Source organism: Panthera onca, chromosome B4, assembly GCF_046562875.1.
Source record: "Panthera onca isolate mPanOnc1 chromosome B4, mPanOnc1 haplotype 2, whole genome shotgun sequence".
Lineage (NCBI taxonomy): Eukaryota > Metazoa > Chordata > Mammalia > Carnivora > Felidae > Panthera > Panthera onca.
Window position 1 is genome coordinate 71,447,553 of NC_138345.1, and position 15,376 is coordinate 71,462,928.

Below are 15,376 nucleotides of genomic sequence, written 5' to 3' on the forward strand. Positions count from 1 at the left end.
ATAAACTGTGACATAATTTTGGTTGTTTTCAGCTGCTACGTTTTGGGTGTAATTTGTTATGCATCAATAGATAACTAATACAGCCCTCTTGAGATTTGCAGTCAAAAATTTAAAAGATAGTGAGGGAGCGCCGTTGCAAATGTAAAGTGAGATAGTAGGCAGAGGTATGTGTTTTTGCTGTTCACATTCTGATGCACAGAAAAGGGTGTGTGAGGATACCAGGCAAAAGTAAACACAGGTTACGCCTAGAGAAGTGGAAAGGATGGGGGAAGGGGAGAGATGAAATTAAGATGCATTTTCAGCTTTAATCTAAGTACTTGTGTATGATTTGAACGATTTATAATCGGCTTATATTCATTCTACATGTGTGTAACTTAAAGCAAAAGACAATCTTAACAAAAAGGTAGAGTTTTTAAACAAAAACAGTAGACTTCCCCACGATAAACTGCAGAATACAGACAAAGCAGTTTATCATGGAAGTACAAAATCACACTGCTTGATCTGCCTCCTGGAATTCTCTACAGGGCTGGAACTGTTCACTCTGGGACAATCACAAGTGCAAGGCAAAGCCCTCAGCCCACAGTTAGGTGGTTATTTGCAAATGCCAGGTTTTAGCCCCTGGCAAGGCAACAGCATCCCCACTCCTATGCAAAAAATCCAGAGACCCCTCTGCTGAAGGTCCAGAGCTCTGGAGCTGCCAGCAAAGTGCAAAGCACACTGAAAACATCTGTCATCCAAGTCAGCTTCACTTTTCTCTGTGTGAAAACCCTTTGAGGTCCAAGAATAAAAGACATCTTATCATTTAAGTGTCAAGTACCGTTAAGTTAGATTCTCCAAGGCTTTCACTGACTGTGTCACTTTAGTCACATTATTCTCATAGGCTGTTACTCTATGAAGGTGTAAATACGAATGGAGAAAATAATAATTTCTTGTGGTTTGCTGTGTTTTCCATTCCTGTGCCAAACTTCTGATGGCCAATCCTTCTGGTGTGGGTGGTTTCCCTGGCAATTGCTCACTGGGCTTTGTATATTCTGCCTGCTTTTGAAAAATCATGCCCTTCAATAGAGAGTATAGAGGAACAGAGTTGTCAACTCACTGAAAATAGTTCAAAATTAATGGTAAATAACTGAATATAATCTGATTGAATTTTTCACTCCTATTAGATTGAAATCTTCTTTGAAGCAGGGGTCATAACTTCTATGTCTAACATTCAACATTCAGTAAATATCTCTTACTTTGCCAGCCAAGTGGTATGTTAGGAATAGTCCAGAGTAGTGTGTATTGTGAATATTATCCTTGGCATTATCATATCCACAGCATTATTATATTACCTCTACCTCTATTTTCCTTTTATCTTGCTTTCCTCATCTATTTTTTTCTAGCTCTTTTTGGGTCAGATTTATGCATGCTGCCATTTAAAATTTTCATCTGATACTATTTTATTCATCCTAAAAACGCCCTTCAACAGTTACAAGTATCCACAGAGAACTGGCTTAGTGTCACAAATTTAACATATCTAAAAATCAATTAATTATCATAATTAGTAAGTGAAGGTTAGATTTTAACATGTTTCCAATTGTTGTATAAACACACAGCAAAAGCCACCAATAACTTCAACATGAATTTTTTAAATTTTTATTACTTTTTGAGGGAGGGAGGGAGGGAGGAGAGAGAGAGAGTGAGTGAGAGTGAGGAAGGAGCGAGACACAGAATCTCAAGCAGGCTCTAGGCTCCGAGCTGACAGCACAGCTGGTTTTGGGTTTTGGGGCCCAAACTCACCAACTGTGAGATCATGACCTGAGACAAAGTCAGATGCTTAACTGACTGAGCCACCCAGGCACCCCAATAACTTCAACATTAGATCAATGTCTACTATTTACATCTTACTGTATATTCCTAAAGTTCAAAAGGTGTTCTTATAAACTCCGGTTCTCCTTGTACTGACCTTCGCAAGATTCTCCACTTGGTGAAAACATCCCATTGTCATGGTAGCCATCTCTGCACTCACAGTGGTACCATCCAGGCAGGTTAATGCAGTTAGCACGACTGTCACATTGAACAAAGCCATCAGAGCACTCATCAATATCTGTTTGGCAAAGAAAACAAAAATGGGATGTTATACAATTGCTGCTTTTCTCTGCCCCAAACTAAAATATTCTGCTAGACAGCTACTAAATTTTTTAGTGCCAGCAACTCCTTAAAACTGGGAAAACATAAACTCAAAAAAGTCTACTTGGTTGTTGAAGGCTATGTAGAAAGAATGTAGCGGTATTAGTCATAGGAGAAATATCTAGATGGCTTCTTTGTTGTGGAAGGCCTCCAACTGCAAACAATGACAAGAAACCATGTATGACAGTCTTTAGTGCTGCTCACCATAGAACTCTAGCTCTTCTTCTGGACACAAGCTAGGATTGCCATGTGAATGGAGGAAGCCAATTAGGAAGTGGCATGTGTCACTTCTAGGCAGAGCATTCAAGACACACATGTCCCCTTCCCCATCACAATGTCCAGCAATTTCCAGGGGCTCTAAAGATCAGCCTGAGTTCCTAAGTGAGGATGATATGGGGCACATTCCTTCTCTTCTTGGGATGGACATAGAATATGAACAGAAAAACAACCTTTTTGCTGAGATTTTAGGATCTTTATTACTATAGGCACAACCTACCCACACCTGACTAAAATCTCATTCATCTCCAACATATAGCAATGGGCACTCACACAGTAACATGCTCCATATTTCCAAGAATATATACCATTTATGCTACTTTTTAATGGGTTTCGCATGTTATCCCAGTCAACCCTCAAAAAAAAAAAATCTTGCCAGGTAGATAGCATATTGAACATATGGGGAAAAAAAAACAAGGCAAAGGAAATCATGGGATTTAAACAAGGTCACCTAAATTTTCATGTTTGCCTGACTTTCATGTGTGTGTTCCTTCATCTAAACAGACACAGGCTGAGATTGGCAAAAGTGTCTAAAAACAAAGAGATCTATGTATCTTGAGTCTCATATATTTTCCTCCAGAGGCTTATTACTACTCCCAAATAGTGTGAGCCCTTTATTCTCCTTGTTCAGACTGTTGAATGATGAGAATCCAATGCCAATCCAAATCTCTTCCTTTGCTCATAGAGGAGCTGTCTTACAGAGTACCCCCTTCTCATAAAACTCCTGGTTTTCTGGGTACTTTGACTCAGACCCTGGTAAATGATTAGATAGCACAGCATTATCACAGCTGTAGTGTGATGATGAACATATGAACCCAACTTCCATCTTGATAGCCCTATGCCATCCCTGGAGATTCCACTCGCCAAGGTAGGACAGCCCTTTCTTTTACACTTCCCACACCTGCATTATAGTCCCTGCTGTAGTGACCAGGCATGATGGTGTCCTTCATGTTGAAGGGAAGACCTGCTGCTTTTTAGAGTCTTTTCCCTCAAATCAGTCCACTTCAGCTCAACAGAATCTACTTCCTTCCTACTTCAGTCTCATTTAACTCCAAATTCTTGGAAGTATATATTCCTTTCATTTTCTTGTTAAATTTCTCTTTGTCTATGTTCAATTTTGAAAGAGACAATTTTTTTGAATAAATGAATAAATAAGTTTCTTTTTTAAAGAGAAATAAGCCCAGAGTCCCTTCCCTAAAACAAGGTGCAAACTGTTCTTTCAGATTAGGTAATAGGCAAAAAATATATATGTTTTATATCACTGTAAAACTTCAACATTATTTCTGAACTAAAAATGGTTTTGCCTCCATAGATCCTCTTCCGAAGAGTTAGTTCCGACTGTCAGTAATTCCTACTGTCAAAATAATTGTTAGTGGTCAAATAAGCTAACCACTGACTTCCTGACAGATAGCTGATGTGGATTGCTTCCATTTACTTAGGCCTCTTAGGTTTTGTGAAACAGCCTATTTGTATTTCAGGAGCCTCCCTAACTGATGAATCTCTGATTATCAATGGGGCTAAAATGCTATGCTCATTTCAGCTTTGTACAGTCTTTTCTTCTAACCCAAATGATGCAGAAAATTGATTATGTCATTTCTTAAGTGCATGGACAAAAGAAACCAGGTTGGGATTTCAGCTTTAGAAGTGAGTGTATTGGAAGAAAGGCCATGAGGGGATATTACAGAGTATCTCTGCTATTTTAGAAAAATCTGGTCATTAGTATTGGTGATTTGCAAGTAACTATTAATGGAGCAGAGCCTTCTCTACTGAAACAATTTTCACATGTACAGTTAGCCTTGAATTTAGTTCTATTTTGTTGCTGAACAAGGTTGCAGGGTTAGCTCAGATCTCCTGACAAAGATATGTATTTCAAGTTTTACTTCTCCCTTACTTTCTCTCCTCACTCTTCCCAATCATTAGAGCTGCTCCTTACTGCCTCATGCCCGCTTCTCTTTCTCACATTGCAGTACCCTTCCGTGAGCTAGAAACACGCTCACTGAAGTTTAATAGGAATGCTACGCATTTATTACTTACTGTTCTCAAGACTGGGGATACAAACATATGCTGGGCAAAATGTATTTTCATTTACTGCTTGAGTTTTATTATTTAATTCTTACTACCAAGCAGTATTTTAGAGAATTAATATGCAAAGACATGACCACTCATTAATTTGCAATTCAATATTTATTAAATGCCTGTTTTGTGCCAAGTACTAAATACTGGTAAAACAAGGATGGACAAACCAGAAGTAATTTCTGCCCTGAGTTTAATATACACCTAAATTGTGTTTTAAGAGAATTAAATGTCTAAAAATCTGAAATGACAATCATACAGGACAGTGTCTCCCAACATGCTGCTCAATCTACTAACATGTCACCAGTGGCATGTTATTTAGGTGATAATATATTTTAATGACTACACATCTATATTTCTGAATTATTTCCACTTATAGAAAGTGATACTAATAGTACAGTAGTGACATTAGACTCAAATTGAAAAATTGAGAAAGATTACAGAAACAGTATTCAGTAAACATTAAAATAAGCATTCTATGAACATAACAAAAATTATGAAGCTGGTACACAAATGACTGAAGTTTAGAAAACACCAAAATATAGTATGAAGCAATTATTCACATTTCAGAAGAATTTTCTGAGTAACTCCTCAGGCAGTGAAATGCCTTAATTCATTTAAAATATAACTCAATTTATAAAATATATAAGATGCATATGTCATGATGCCTCAAATTATATACTCGCTCTGATTTAGGATAGTGAAGAAAAACTAGCCAGATAATATATATTACTTCATTTTATACTTTCATGTTCCTGCTAATTTTGATTTGTGCATGCAAATGTTTCTACTTTGGTGAAAGTCAGTAGAAAAGGAAAGTATGCTTGAATCACCAAAGTATTCACTTTCCACCAGAAGGTATGTGTGTTTGGCTCGTGGCTCTAATTAAAGCCACAGCTAAAACAAACAGCCTTATCTGTGAGCTATTTGATGTGTGTATGTAAACATGCAGTAAGTGAAGAGTTGTAATCTGATCCACAATTTAAGATGTATATTTTAACTGTACATGAATTTGAATGTTAGTATGAGTTATAAAAATCACATACATATTGTGTGCATTTTCAAACATGCACATATTGTGCTTTCCTTATTGTGTAATACCAGAAAACAATAAAAAAAACTTTCAAAGAATTCATTTCTTGGCTATTTTCTTTTGGTCACTAACACTGCACATTATCTAATTGAGTTAGATATACAGAGAACAGTAGATCTAGGAAAGGAAAATGCTATATTATTTCATTCCACATAAGAACTACCAAGCTGGAACAAATTACTTTCTAAAGTGAATAAAAGTATTCAAAAAGATTAGTACAGGACATATAAGCTGATGTGATTTGGTCTTGATTATAAGGACCTTAATTCTGTACTCTGTAGGTACATTATACAGAAAACTAAAAATACATTTTATGAAAAACTATGATTTCATTACATATTCTATCTTAGAAAGAACTAGTTCTCAGTTCCCTAGAGACAATTAAAACTTTCTCAGTAGCAACATTTAGAACACTCAGCTAGTGATGATATTAAAATGCTTTCCCAGAGTACAGAGATTCCAAACTCCAAATAATATTTAGCCATCTAGCAACAGTCACGAATAGTAGTCATACTCCAGAGATCAAAATCGACTTAGATAATAAAAGTGGAAGGCACTGTTGAGGATAGACTTTCTAGAAAGCACATATGTTTTGAAGCAATCATTAAAAACAAACCAACAAGCAGAAAAACAAGGAAGAAAAATATGTGGAAAAAAAACCTCACACACATCAGTGTCTTGTTTTCCTTGTCTCCATCAGATATGATGACACAAGAATGGATGTCTTCTACAATGTGACACAGACCACTGGTTTCAACTGAAAATGGCTTTTGCCATCAGCATTTAAAGGGTCACTTTAGGGGTGCCTGAGTGGCTCAGTCCATTGAGTCCAACTTAGGCTCGGGTCATGATCTCGCAGTACATGAATTCAAGCCCAGCGACAGGCTCTGCGCTGACAGCTCAGAGCCTGGAGCCTGCTTTGGATTCTGTGTCTCCCTCTCTTTCTGCCCCTCCCCTGCTCACATTCTGTCTCTCTCTCTTTCAAAAATAAATAAACATTAAAAAAATAAAAGGTCACTCTAGACAATGAAATTATTTCCATGTAAAATTAAATATAGTTATAAAATGATACATTATAAAATGAGACACTTGAGTGATAACTTCTTTCTCATACACAGTAAAAGTTATTTCTGTCATACAACATAACTAAGAGTAAAAATGTGCAAATGTCTAGAATCACCCATACCTAAAATAGACCCTAATCATTAGTTTAAGATCCTTTTTATGCTAAGAGAAAACTGATTAGTTGTTACTCTATACAAAAGAAGAGAAAATCCAGTTCTTTTTAAAAATTAGCACACTATTTTTAATGCCAAAGTCAAATAGTGAGAGTACTATCATTCATACTCTTTATCATTAATAAAAACCTGACATCATTTCTCATAAAAATAGTACTTGTACTATTTATATCACTGTCGTATGCACTGGTAGTTAAATTATATTGATAAACAACAGGCAATTAAACATTCTGAAAACAATTAATCAACTCTTGATTAGCCACATGTGGATTATTTGTTTTCTAGATTATCTGCAGCATTTTTTGAATCACAAGGTCATTTCCCTGTCTTTTGTTGAGCTTCTGGGAAGTCTATTTTTAAATATTTAGATGTGAGTTTTCAAGGAATGCAAACTCATTTGAGCATTGTATTACTTTTAATAACTACACTAGATTTGGATATAAAATGTTGTCCAAAAATTTAATAAGAATTTTTTTATACTATTTTCTTTTTGAAAATAAAATAGGACAACATATGTAAGTAAACTTTGAAAATCATAAAAATCTCTTCATAAGCTGGCTGATAACATTGCAGATTTAGTGAAAATAATTTTCATTACTTTATAGCTCATAATTAGGAAGTTAATGACTGCTCTTTAAAAAACATAATATAGAGTGCCTGGGTGGCTCAGTCGGTTGAGCGTCTGACTTTGGCTCAGGTCATGATCTCACAGTTCGTGGGTTCGAGCCCCGTGTCGGGCTCTGTGCTGACAGCTCAGAGCCTGGAGCCTGTGTCTCCCTCTCTCTCTGCCTCTCCCCAGCTCATGCTCTGTCTCTCTCCCAAAAATAAATAAATATTAAAAAAACATAAAAATGCAAATATAAAATACATAACAATATCATTATATTGTTTAGTCCTCCATACAAACATGTAAGATATTCTCATCCCTATATCACAAAGAAGCAGTGCGAACAAATACATGGCCCAGGTTGACACAACAGACCCGAACTCTTTGAACTACAGAGTCCAGTCCTCTTTCCCACATGAGGCTGACTCTCAAGACCAACACGTGCAGAAACCACGTCCGTGTTGAGATAACTCAGTGTATATGCTAATAATGGGAGTGAATTCCACTCTTAGGCTTTTAGCTATTGCAACTTTGAATATTTTGCCAAACCTCTCTGAGTCTTCTGGTTTTGAACTAGAAATAATACTCTCTCTGTTAATAGTTTCCTGTTTACTACTGTTAACTATGCAAGGCCTCATAGGAGTGGTCCCTGGCTCACATAGGCATTTAGTATGTATGAATTCCCCCTCCACCTCTGAAATAACTCTCCACAGTTTACAAAGCATGTTCACTTATATCACTTGAATGCTTGGAAAAAAATGAAGACATCTTGATTTTTCTTGTGGTTCCTGGGTCTTATTACTTTATCATTTCTGTTTTCCTTTCACAGTCTTTGCCTATTCTGTCCCTATTGCCTAGAATGCTCCTCTCTTTTTCTCATTCTCTTACCCAGTTAGTTAACTATTTCTCACCTGTCTCTGTCTCATATTAAGATTAATTTCCTGGGTGGCTCAGTTGGTTAAAATCCCACACTTGATTTTGGCTCAGATCATGATCTTGTGGTTGTGAGATTGAGCCCTGTGCCAGATTGTTGTCAAACAAGGAGGCTGCTCCACAGAGGCTCCTCTGTCTCCTCTCTCTCTGCGCCTCCCCTACTCATGCACATTCTTTCTCAAAAAATAAATAAATAAACTTAAAAAAAATTAATTTCCTTTGGGAAAGCCTTCCTTGACTCCAAAGGCTATGTTTGATCTCCTAGTGCTCATTGTTTTTGTACTTTCTCCCTTGTGTTCCTTGTGTTTTGCCTTAATAGCAAATGTCATGAGGTTTTTTTGGGGGGGGGGGGTGGGGTGTCTAAACTTGCAAATATTACACTGACTTAATTAGAGTAACTTCAATTCTAGAGAAAGCCCTCTCTTTTCCCCCCACTTTTAAAAACTATCTTCATTCTTTGAGCTTTTTGTCTATCACTTTGTGAATTTCTCACCCAAATCCAAACCAAAACAATAAATGGGGGAGGGGAAAGTCTACACTGATTCTATAGATATGAAATCTTTACATTATTGCATCTTGCAATCCAGACACATGATATATTTCCTCTTTCTCTAATACTTTTTATTAGTTTTTATAGTCTTTGTAGTTTTCTCAAAGGATGTCTTATGCAATTTTGCCAGGATTTATTCCTAAATATACATTTTTACCTTCTTTTTTAAAAAAACAACTTTTTTCCCCCAATTTTACCAAGGCATAATGGACAAACAAAATTATAAGATATTTAAAGTGTACAACATGATGGCTATGTGTATATATATATGTATATGTATATATACATATATTATGAAAGGATTTCTTCCATTGACTTAATTAACACTACCATTACCTCATATATCTTTTTTTTTGGTGTAAACATTTAAGTTCTATTCCTTTAGCAAATTTCAATTATAGTTTTATAGTGTTATCAACTATAGTTACTGTGTTATACATTATCTTCAGACTTAAAAACCAAATTTGCTGAGGTAAAATTTGTATACAAAAGCATTACCAATAATTTCATGAGTTGTTACACATTACCACTACCATAATTATAAGATATAAAACACTTCCTTTACCCCCAAAAGTTCTTCTATATCAACAATACTTGAAAATAATAATTTGTGTATTTTCTCGTGTGTCGGTTGGCCTTCTGGAAGTCTTCTTTGGAGAAGTGTCTATTCATGTCTTTTGCCCATTTCTTCACTGGGTTATTTGTTTTTTCGGTGTTGAGTTTGATAAGTTCTTTATAGATTTTGGATACCAATCCTTTATCTGATATGTTGTTTGCAAATATCTTCTCCCATTCTGTCAGTTGCCTTTTAGTTTTGCTGATTGTTTCCTTCACTGTGCAGAAGCTTTTTATTATGATGAGGTCCCAGTAGTTCATTTTTGCTTTTGTTTCCCTTGCCTCTGGAGACGTGCTGAGTAAGAAGTTGCTGCTGCCAAGATCAAAGAGGTTTCTGCCTGCTTTCTCCTTGAGAATTCTGATGGCTTCCTGTTTTACATTTAGGTCTTTCATCCATTTTGAGTTTAGTTTTGTGTATGGTGTAAGAAAGTGGTCCAGGTTCATTCTTCTGCATGTCACTGTCCAATTTTCCCAGCACCACTTGCTGAAGAGACTGTCTTTATTCCCTTGGATATTCTTTCCTGCTTTGTCAAAGATTAGTTGGCCATACATTTGTGGGTCCATTTCTGGGTTCTCTCTTCTGTTCCATTGATCTGAGTGTCTGTTCTTGTGCCAGTACCATACTGTCTTGATGATTACAGCCTTGTAGTATAGCTTGAAGCCTCAGATTGTGATGTCTCCTGCTTTGGTTTTCTTTTTCAAGATTGCTTTGGCTATTCGGGGTCTCTTCTTGTTCCATACAAATTTTAGGATTGTTTGTTCTAGCTTTGTGAAGAATGCTGGTATTACTTTGATAGGGATTGCATTGAATATGTAGATTGCTTTGGGTAGTATCGACATTTTAACAATATTTGTTCTTCCTATCCAGGAACATGGAATCTTTTTCCATTTTTTTGTGTCTTCTTCAATTTCTTTCATAAGCTTTCTATAGTTTTCAATGTATAGATTTTTCACCTCTTATTTAGACTTATTCCTAGGTATTTTATGGTTTTTTTGTGCAGTTGTAAATGGGATCGATTCCTTGATTTCTCTTTCTGTTGCTTCATTGTTGGTATATAGGAATGCAACTGATTTCTGTGCATTGATTTTATATCTTGCAACTTTGCTGAATTCATGAATCAATTCTAGCAGTTTTTTGGTAGAATCTTTTGGGTTTTCCATATAGTGTATCAAGTCATCTGCAAAGAGTGAAAGTTTGACCTCCTCCTGGCTGATTTGGATGCCTTTTATTTCTTTGTGTTGTGTGATTGCAGAGGCTAAGACTTCCAATACTATGTTGAATAACAGTGACGAGAGTGGACATCCCTGTCTTGTTCCTGACCTTAGGGGGAAAGCTGTCAGTTTTTCCCCATTGAGGATGATGACAACATCACTCATCATCAGGGAAATACAAATCAAAACCACAATGAGATACCACCTTACACCTGTCAGAATGGCTAACATGAACAACTCAGGCAACAACAGATGTTGGTGAGGATGTGGAGAAAGAGGATCTCTTTTGTATTGTTGGTGGGAATGCAAGCTGGTGCAGCCACTCTGGAAAACAGTATGGAGGTTCCTCAAAAAACTAAAAATAGAACTACCCAACGATCCAGAAATTGCACTACTAGGCATTTATCCACGGGATACAGATGTGCTGTTTCGAAGGGACACATGCACCCCCATGTTTATAGCAGCACTATCAACAATAGCCAAAGTATGGAAAGAGCCCAAATATCCATTGATGGATGGATGGATAAAGAAGATGTGGCATATACATACAATGGAGTATTACTCGGCAATCAAAAAGAATGAAATCTTGCCATTTGCAACTATGTGGATGGAACTGGAGGGTATTATGCTAAGTGAAATTAGTCAGTCAGAGAAAGACAAAAATCATATGACTTCACTCATATGAGGACTTTAAGAGACAAAACAGATGAACATAAGGGAAGGGAAACAAAACTAATATAAAAACAGGGAGGTGGACAAAACAGAAGAGACTCATAAATATGGAGAACAAACTGAGGGTTATGGGAGGGTTTGTGGGAGGAGGGATGGGCTAAATGGGTAAGGGGCATTAAGGAACCTACTCCTGAAATCATTGTTGCACTATATGCTAACTAATTTGGATGTAAATTTTAAAAAATAAAAAATAAAATTAAAAGAAAAGAATTCGTATAAATTGTCATTTCGAGTAAGTGCCATATGAACAGCAATCATCCCTGTATTCCTCTTCCTTCCTTCCTTTTTTTCTTCCTAACATATCTCAAACACCTAGCAAAGAACTGGACATGGTTAGAGATTTATAAGCATTTGCTGAATGAATGAATGGTTCATTTATAATATCAAGTAACTAAGTGGCAAGCTCATCATGCCACCTTTGAGTCTTGCTAGGTCAGAGGGAAATGCAGGCAGGGTGCTAGCTTGAAAGATTCACTAAGATGCAATAACAAGATGGTAAGATGACATTTTCTCATCCTACTTCAAATATTTATGTCAAAAATTGACTACAGTATTGTAGTATTGACTACAGTATTAAATGGAGTAGAATTGGTGAGGATAAAATTAAATAGTGTGTTCATTACACACACACACACACAAACACACACACACACGCACACACACATGCACACATCAAAAAGAGCACATCAAGACTTCTAATCAAAGATGGAACATTGAAAACATTTTTAGATTTTTTCTTCTTCCTAGTCATAAACATTTGTTAAAAAAGTATAAACAAAGACAAAAGGCAAAACACCACCATCAGAAAAGAAAATTCAGTAAGTTTTTGTCTCTTCTTGGAAAATAAAATATAGGTGAAGTGATAGAGTCAGAGCAAAGGAATCCACAGCCTAGAGTATATGTGTAATAATGGAGTGCTACAGGTGATTAGGGTAGTAATCTCCACTAAAGATTACCAAAGAGACATGAAATACCACGTAAAGCTAATATGAGATATGGTGCTGAAAGTAACTGGTTTAATTAAAAGTTTACTGATGAATAATCAAACCATCCACATCCTCCCACTTTGAGCAAACTGCTGAATAAAAGCAATTATCCCCAAAGCCAGGTTGGACGGTTCTCCTATAAAGAAAATAGATAAGATATCTGGAACAAACTGGGCAGCTAATATAGGCTGTCTTCCTTTGGAACAAAGTCCCTTCATTTCAGTGTTTAGAGATCTCAAATTGTAAAAACTCTCTTTTTGTTCACCTATTCTAAGTCTGCCAGTCAACAAACTTAACCTTCATATTAAAGCTCAAAACCAGTGTTTCTATTTATTTACTCTTAAACATTAATGTGAAATCAAAGGACAACATGTACTTAAGAAAAGTATATAACATTTATTAGAATAACCAAGATATACCATCAGGAAAACTGACACTGAAGGAAACTGAAATAATTTACAGAACAGAACTTAAAATGTTTCTTATTAATATCTTCAAATAGATTTGAGAAGATATTTCATCCATAAGAAAAAGACACAATGCTCTCAAAAAAGGAACGTTCAAAGAACAGGAAGAGTTCTTGGAAATTAAAAATATGATAGCTGAAAAATTTTTAAATGTAATAGAAGACTTAGAAGATCAAGTAAAAGTAGTCTCTTGAAAAGTATAACATAGAAAATAGATGAAAAACATGATTAAAAAACCCACAAAAAACAAAGAGCACCAAACTAAAAGGTCCAGCTTCTGATTAAAGACAAAGTTCATACCAAGAAAACAGAAAAATCAATGGAAGAACAATATCTTTAAAAATAACAATAATTGAAGAACTGTGCACTACAGAGTCTTCAGATTTAAAGGGCTCAAATGAAGGTCTCCAAATAATGAATAATGACATAACAGCCAATACTTATCGATGGCTTATTATGTTGCAGCCACTGTTCTTTGCAATTTACCTATATATATTCATTTAGCGCTTACAGTAGTCCTATAAGGTAGGAAATACAAATTGTTCCCCATTATGAAAGAGGAATAAATGTAGGCTAGTAATTTTTAAGAGAAGTAATTTTCCCCAAGACTACTGAAGCACAAAACTGGGATTTGAACTCAGGTACTCTAGATACAGAGATCAAACCCTCACTCCATACACAACACTGCCTCACAAGTGAACAAAACAAAGACTCACATCTAAATATACACTGTTAATATTTCACAATAAGTATAAAATACCAATCTTTTTTTTAATGTTTATTTATTTTTGAAGGAGAGAGAGAGAGACAGAGTGTGAGCAGGGGAGGGGCAGAGAGAGAGGGAGACACAGAATCGGAAGCAGGCTCCAGGCTCCGAGCCGTCAGCACAGAGCCGGAAGTGGGGCTCGAACTCACAAACCGTGAGATCATGACCTGAGCCGAAGTCGGATGCTTAACTGACTGAGCCACCCAGGTGCCCCTAAAATACCAATCTTAATATCTTCCAGGGAGAATAATAGGTTACATGTAAAGGGACAGAAACTAGGCTGGCATCATTTTTCTCACATGCAGCACTGCATGGTATAACACAGTGAAGCAACTATTTTGACCCTATAAGTCTATACTCAACATAACTGTCAAATATCTATGAAAGCAGAATAAGATATTTTAAGACATATAATTCCTTAGAAAATTATGTCCATGCAGTATTTAAAAAATATTTTATAAAGGACTAAATCAAGACAGAAACTACCAGGAGTTTATTCCTCTCTCCTTAAAATACTTTGCTCATTTTGCAAGTATATAGTTATCTTTCTACCTCACTGATTTCCACATCTTGGTCTTCTTTGCAGATCTTATCTTCTCAATCTCTAAAAGTTTGAGTTACCTGGGGATCTATTCTGTGATCTTTTCTTTTTTATCTACTAGCTTCATAGTGGTTTTTTCCAGTACTAGGGCTTTAAATACCCAGATACCATCAATATACTGAAAACTACCTGGGCAGGTTGAATAATGTTCCCCCAAAATTCATGTCCACTTGGAACATGTGACCTTATTTGGAAATAGTCTTTGCGGATATAATTAGGTAAGGATCCTGATATAAAATCATCTTGGATTCAGAGTGGGCCCTAAATCCAATGACCAGTGTCCTTTTCAGAAGAGAAGATACAGAGAAACACATATACAAAAAGTCAACATAAAGATGGAGGCAGAAATTGAAGTTATATAGTCACAAGCTATCTCTGGGGCTACCAGAACCTGGAAGAGGTAAGGAAGGATTCTTACAGTCTTCAGATGGATCATGGCACTGATACCACCCTGATTTTGAACTTAGAGCCTCCAGAACTATAAGATAACAAATTCCTGTTATTTTAAGCCACCAAGTTTGTGGTATTTTTTTATAGCAGCCCTAGGAAAATACATTATCTCATTTACATTTTCACCCAGACTGCTCTCTTCTCTTCCAAACCTGTTCATTTTCTCACCCAATTATTCAATTTTTCACTCAATATTTCCACTTGGATACCAAACTGTTCCTTCTGAAGTCTTCCCCACCTCATCAAATGGCAAAACCACCCCATTACTCAGGCAAAAAACTTTATTCTTAATTTCTCTCTTTCTGTCACTCCTCTTATCAAATCTATCCACAAGTCCTGTTGGTAGTGTCTGCAAAATATATCCCGAATCAAATCACCACTTCCAACCATTTTCAAGCTTACCAGTCCAGTCCATGTTACCATTATTTCTCACTTGAGTTAATATAACAGCCTAATGAATATCCCTGATTTCTTTTTTCCCCCCTCCTACAGTCTATCCTAAGGATAGATGAAATCCTGGCATATGGAAGAGTAGTAGTATAAGGGAGGCAAATTTTCATCTATCATAGCAATTAGTTTGTTGGTAATATCTAAAGTTGACTAATTAA

At 36.1% G+C, this 15,376-nt stretch overlaps 1 protein-coding gene across 3 annotated transcripts in view; it reads right to left on the reverse strand.

The window, feature by feature from the left end:
- Positions 1-15,376, reverse strand: part of NELL2 (neural EGFL like 2) — a 392,703-nt gene that overhangs the window by 20,541 nt on the left and 356,786 nt on the right. For all 3 annotated transcript variants that reach the window (XM_060657876.3, XM_060657877.3, XM_060657878.3), the window contains exon 17: positions 1,946-2,086. In XM_060657876.3, the coding sequence (XP_060513859.1) occupies positions 1,946-2,086 (141 nt within the window). The remainder of the gene's footprint in view (positions 1-1,945; positions 2,087-15,376) is intronic.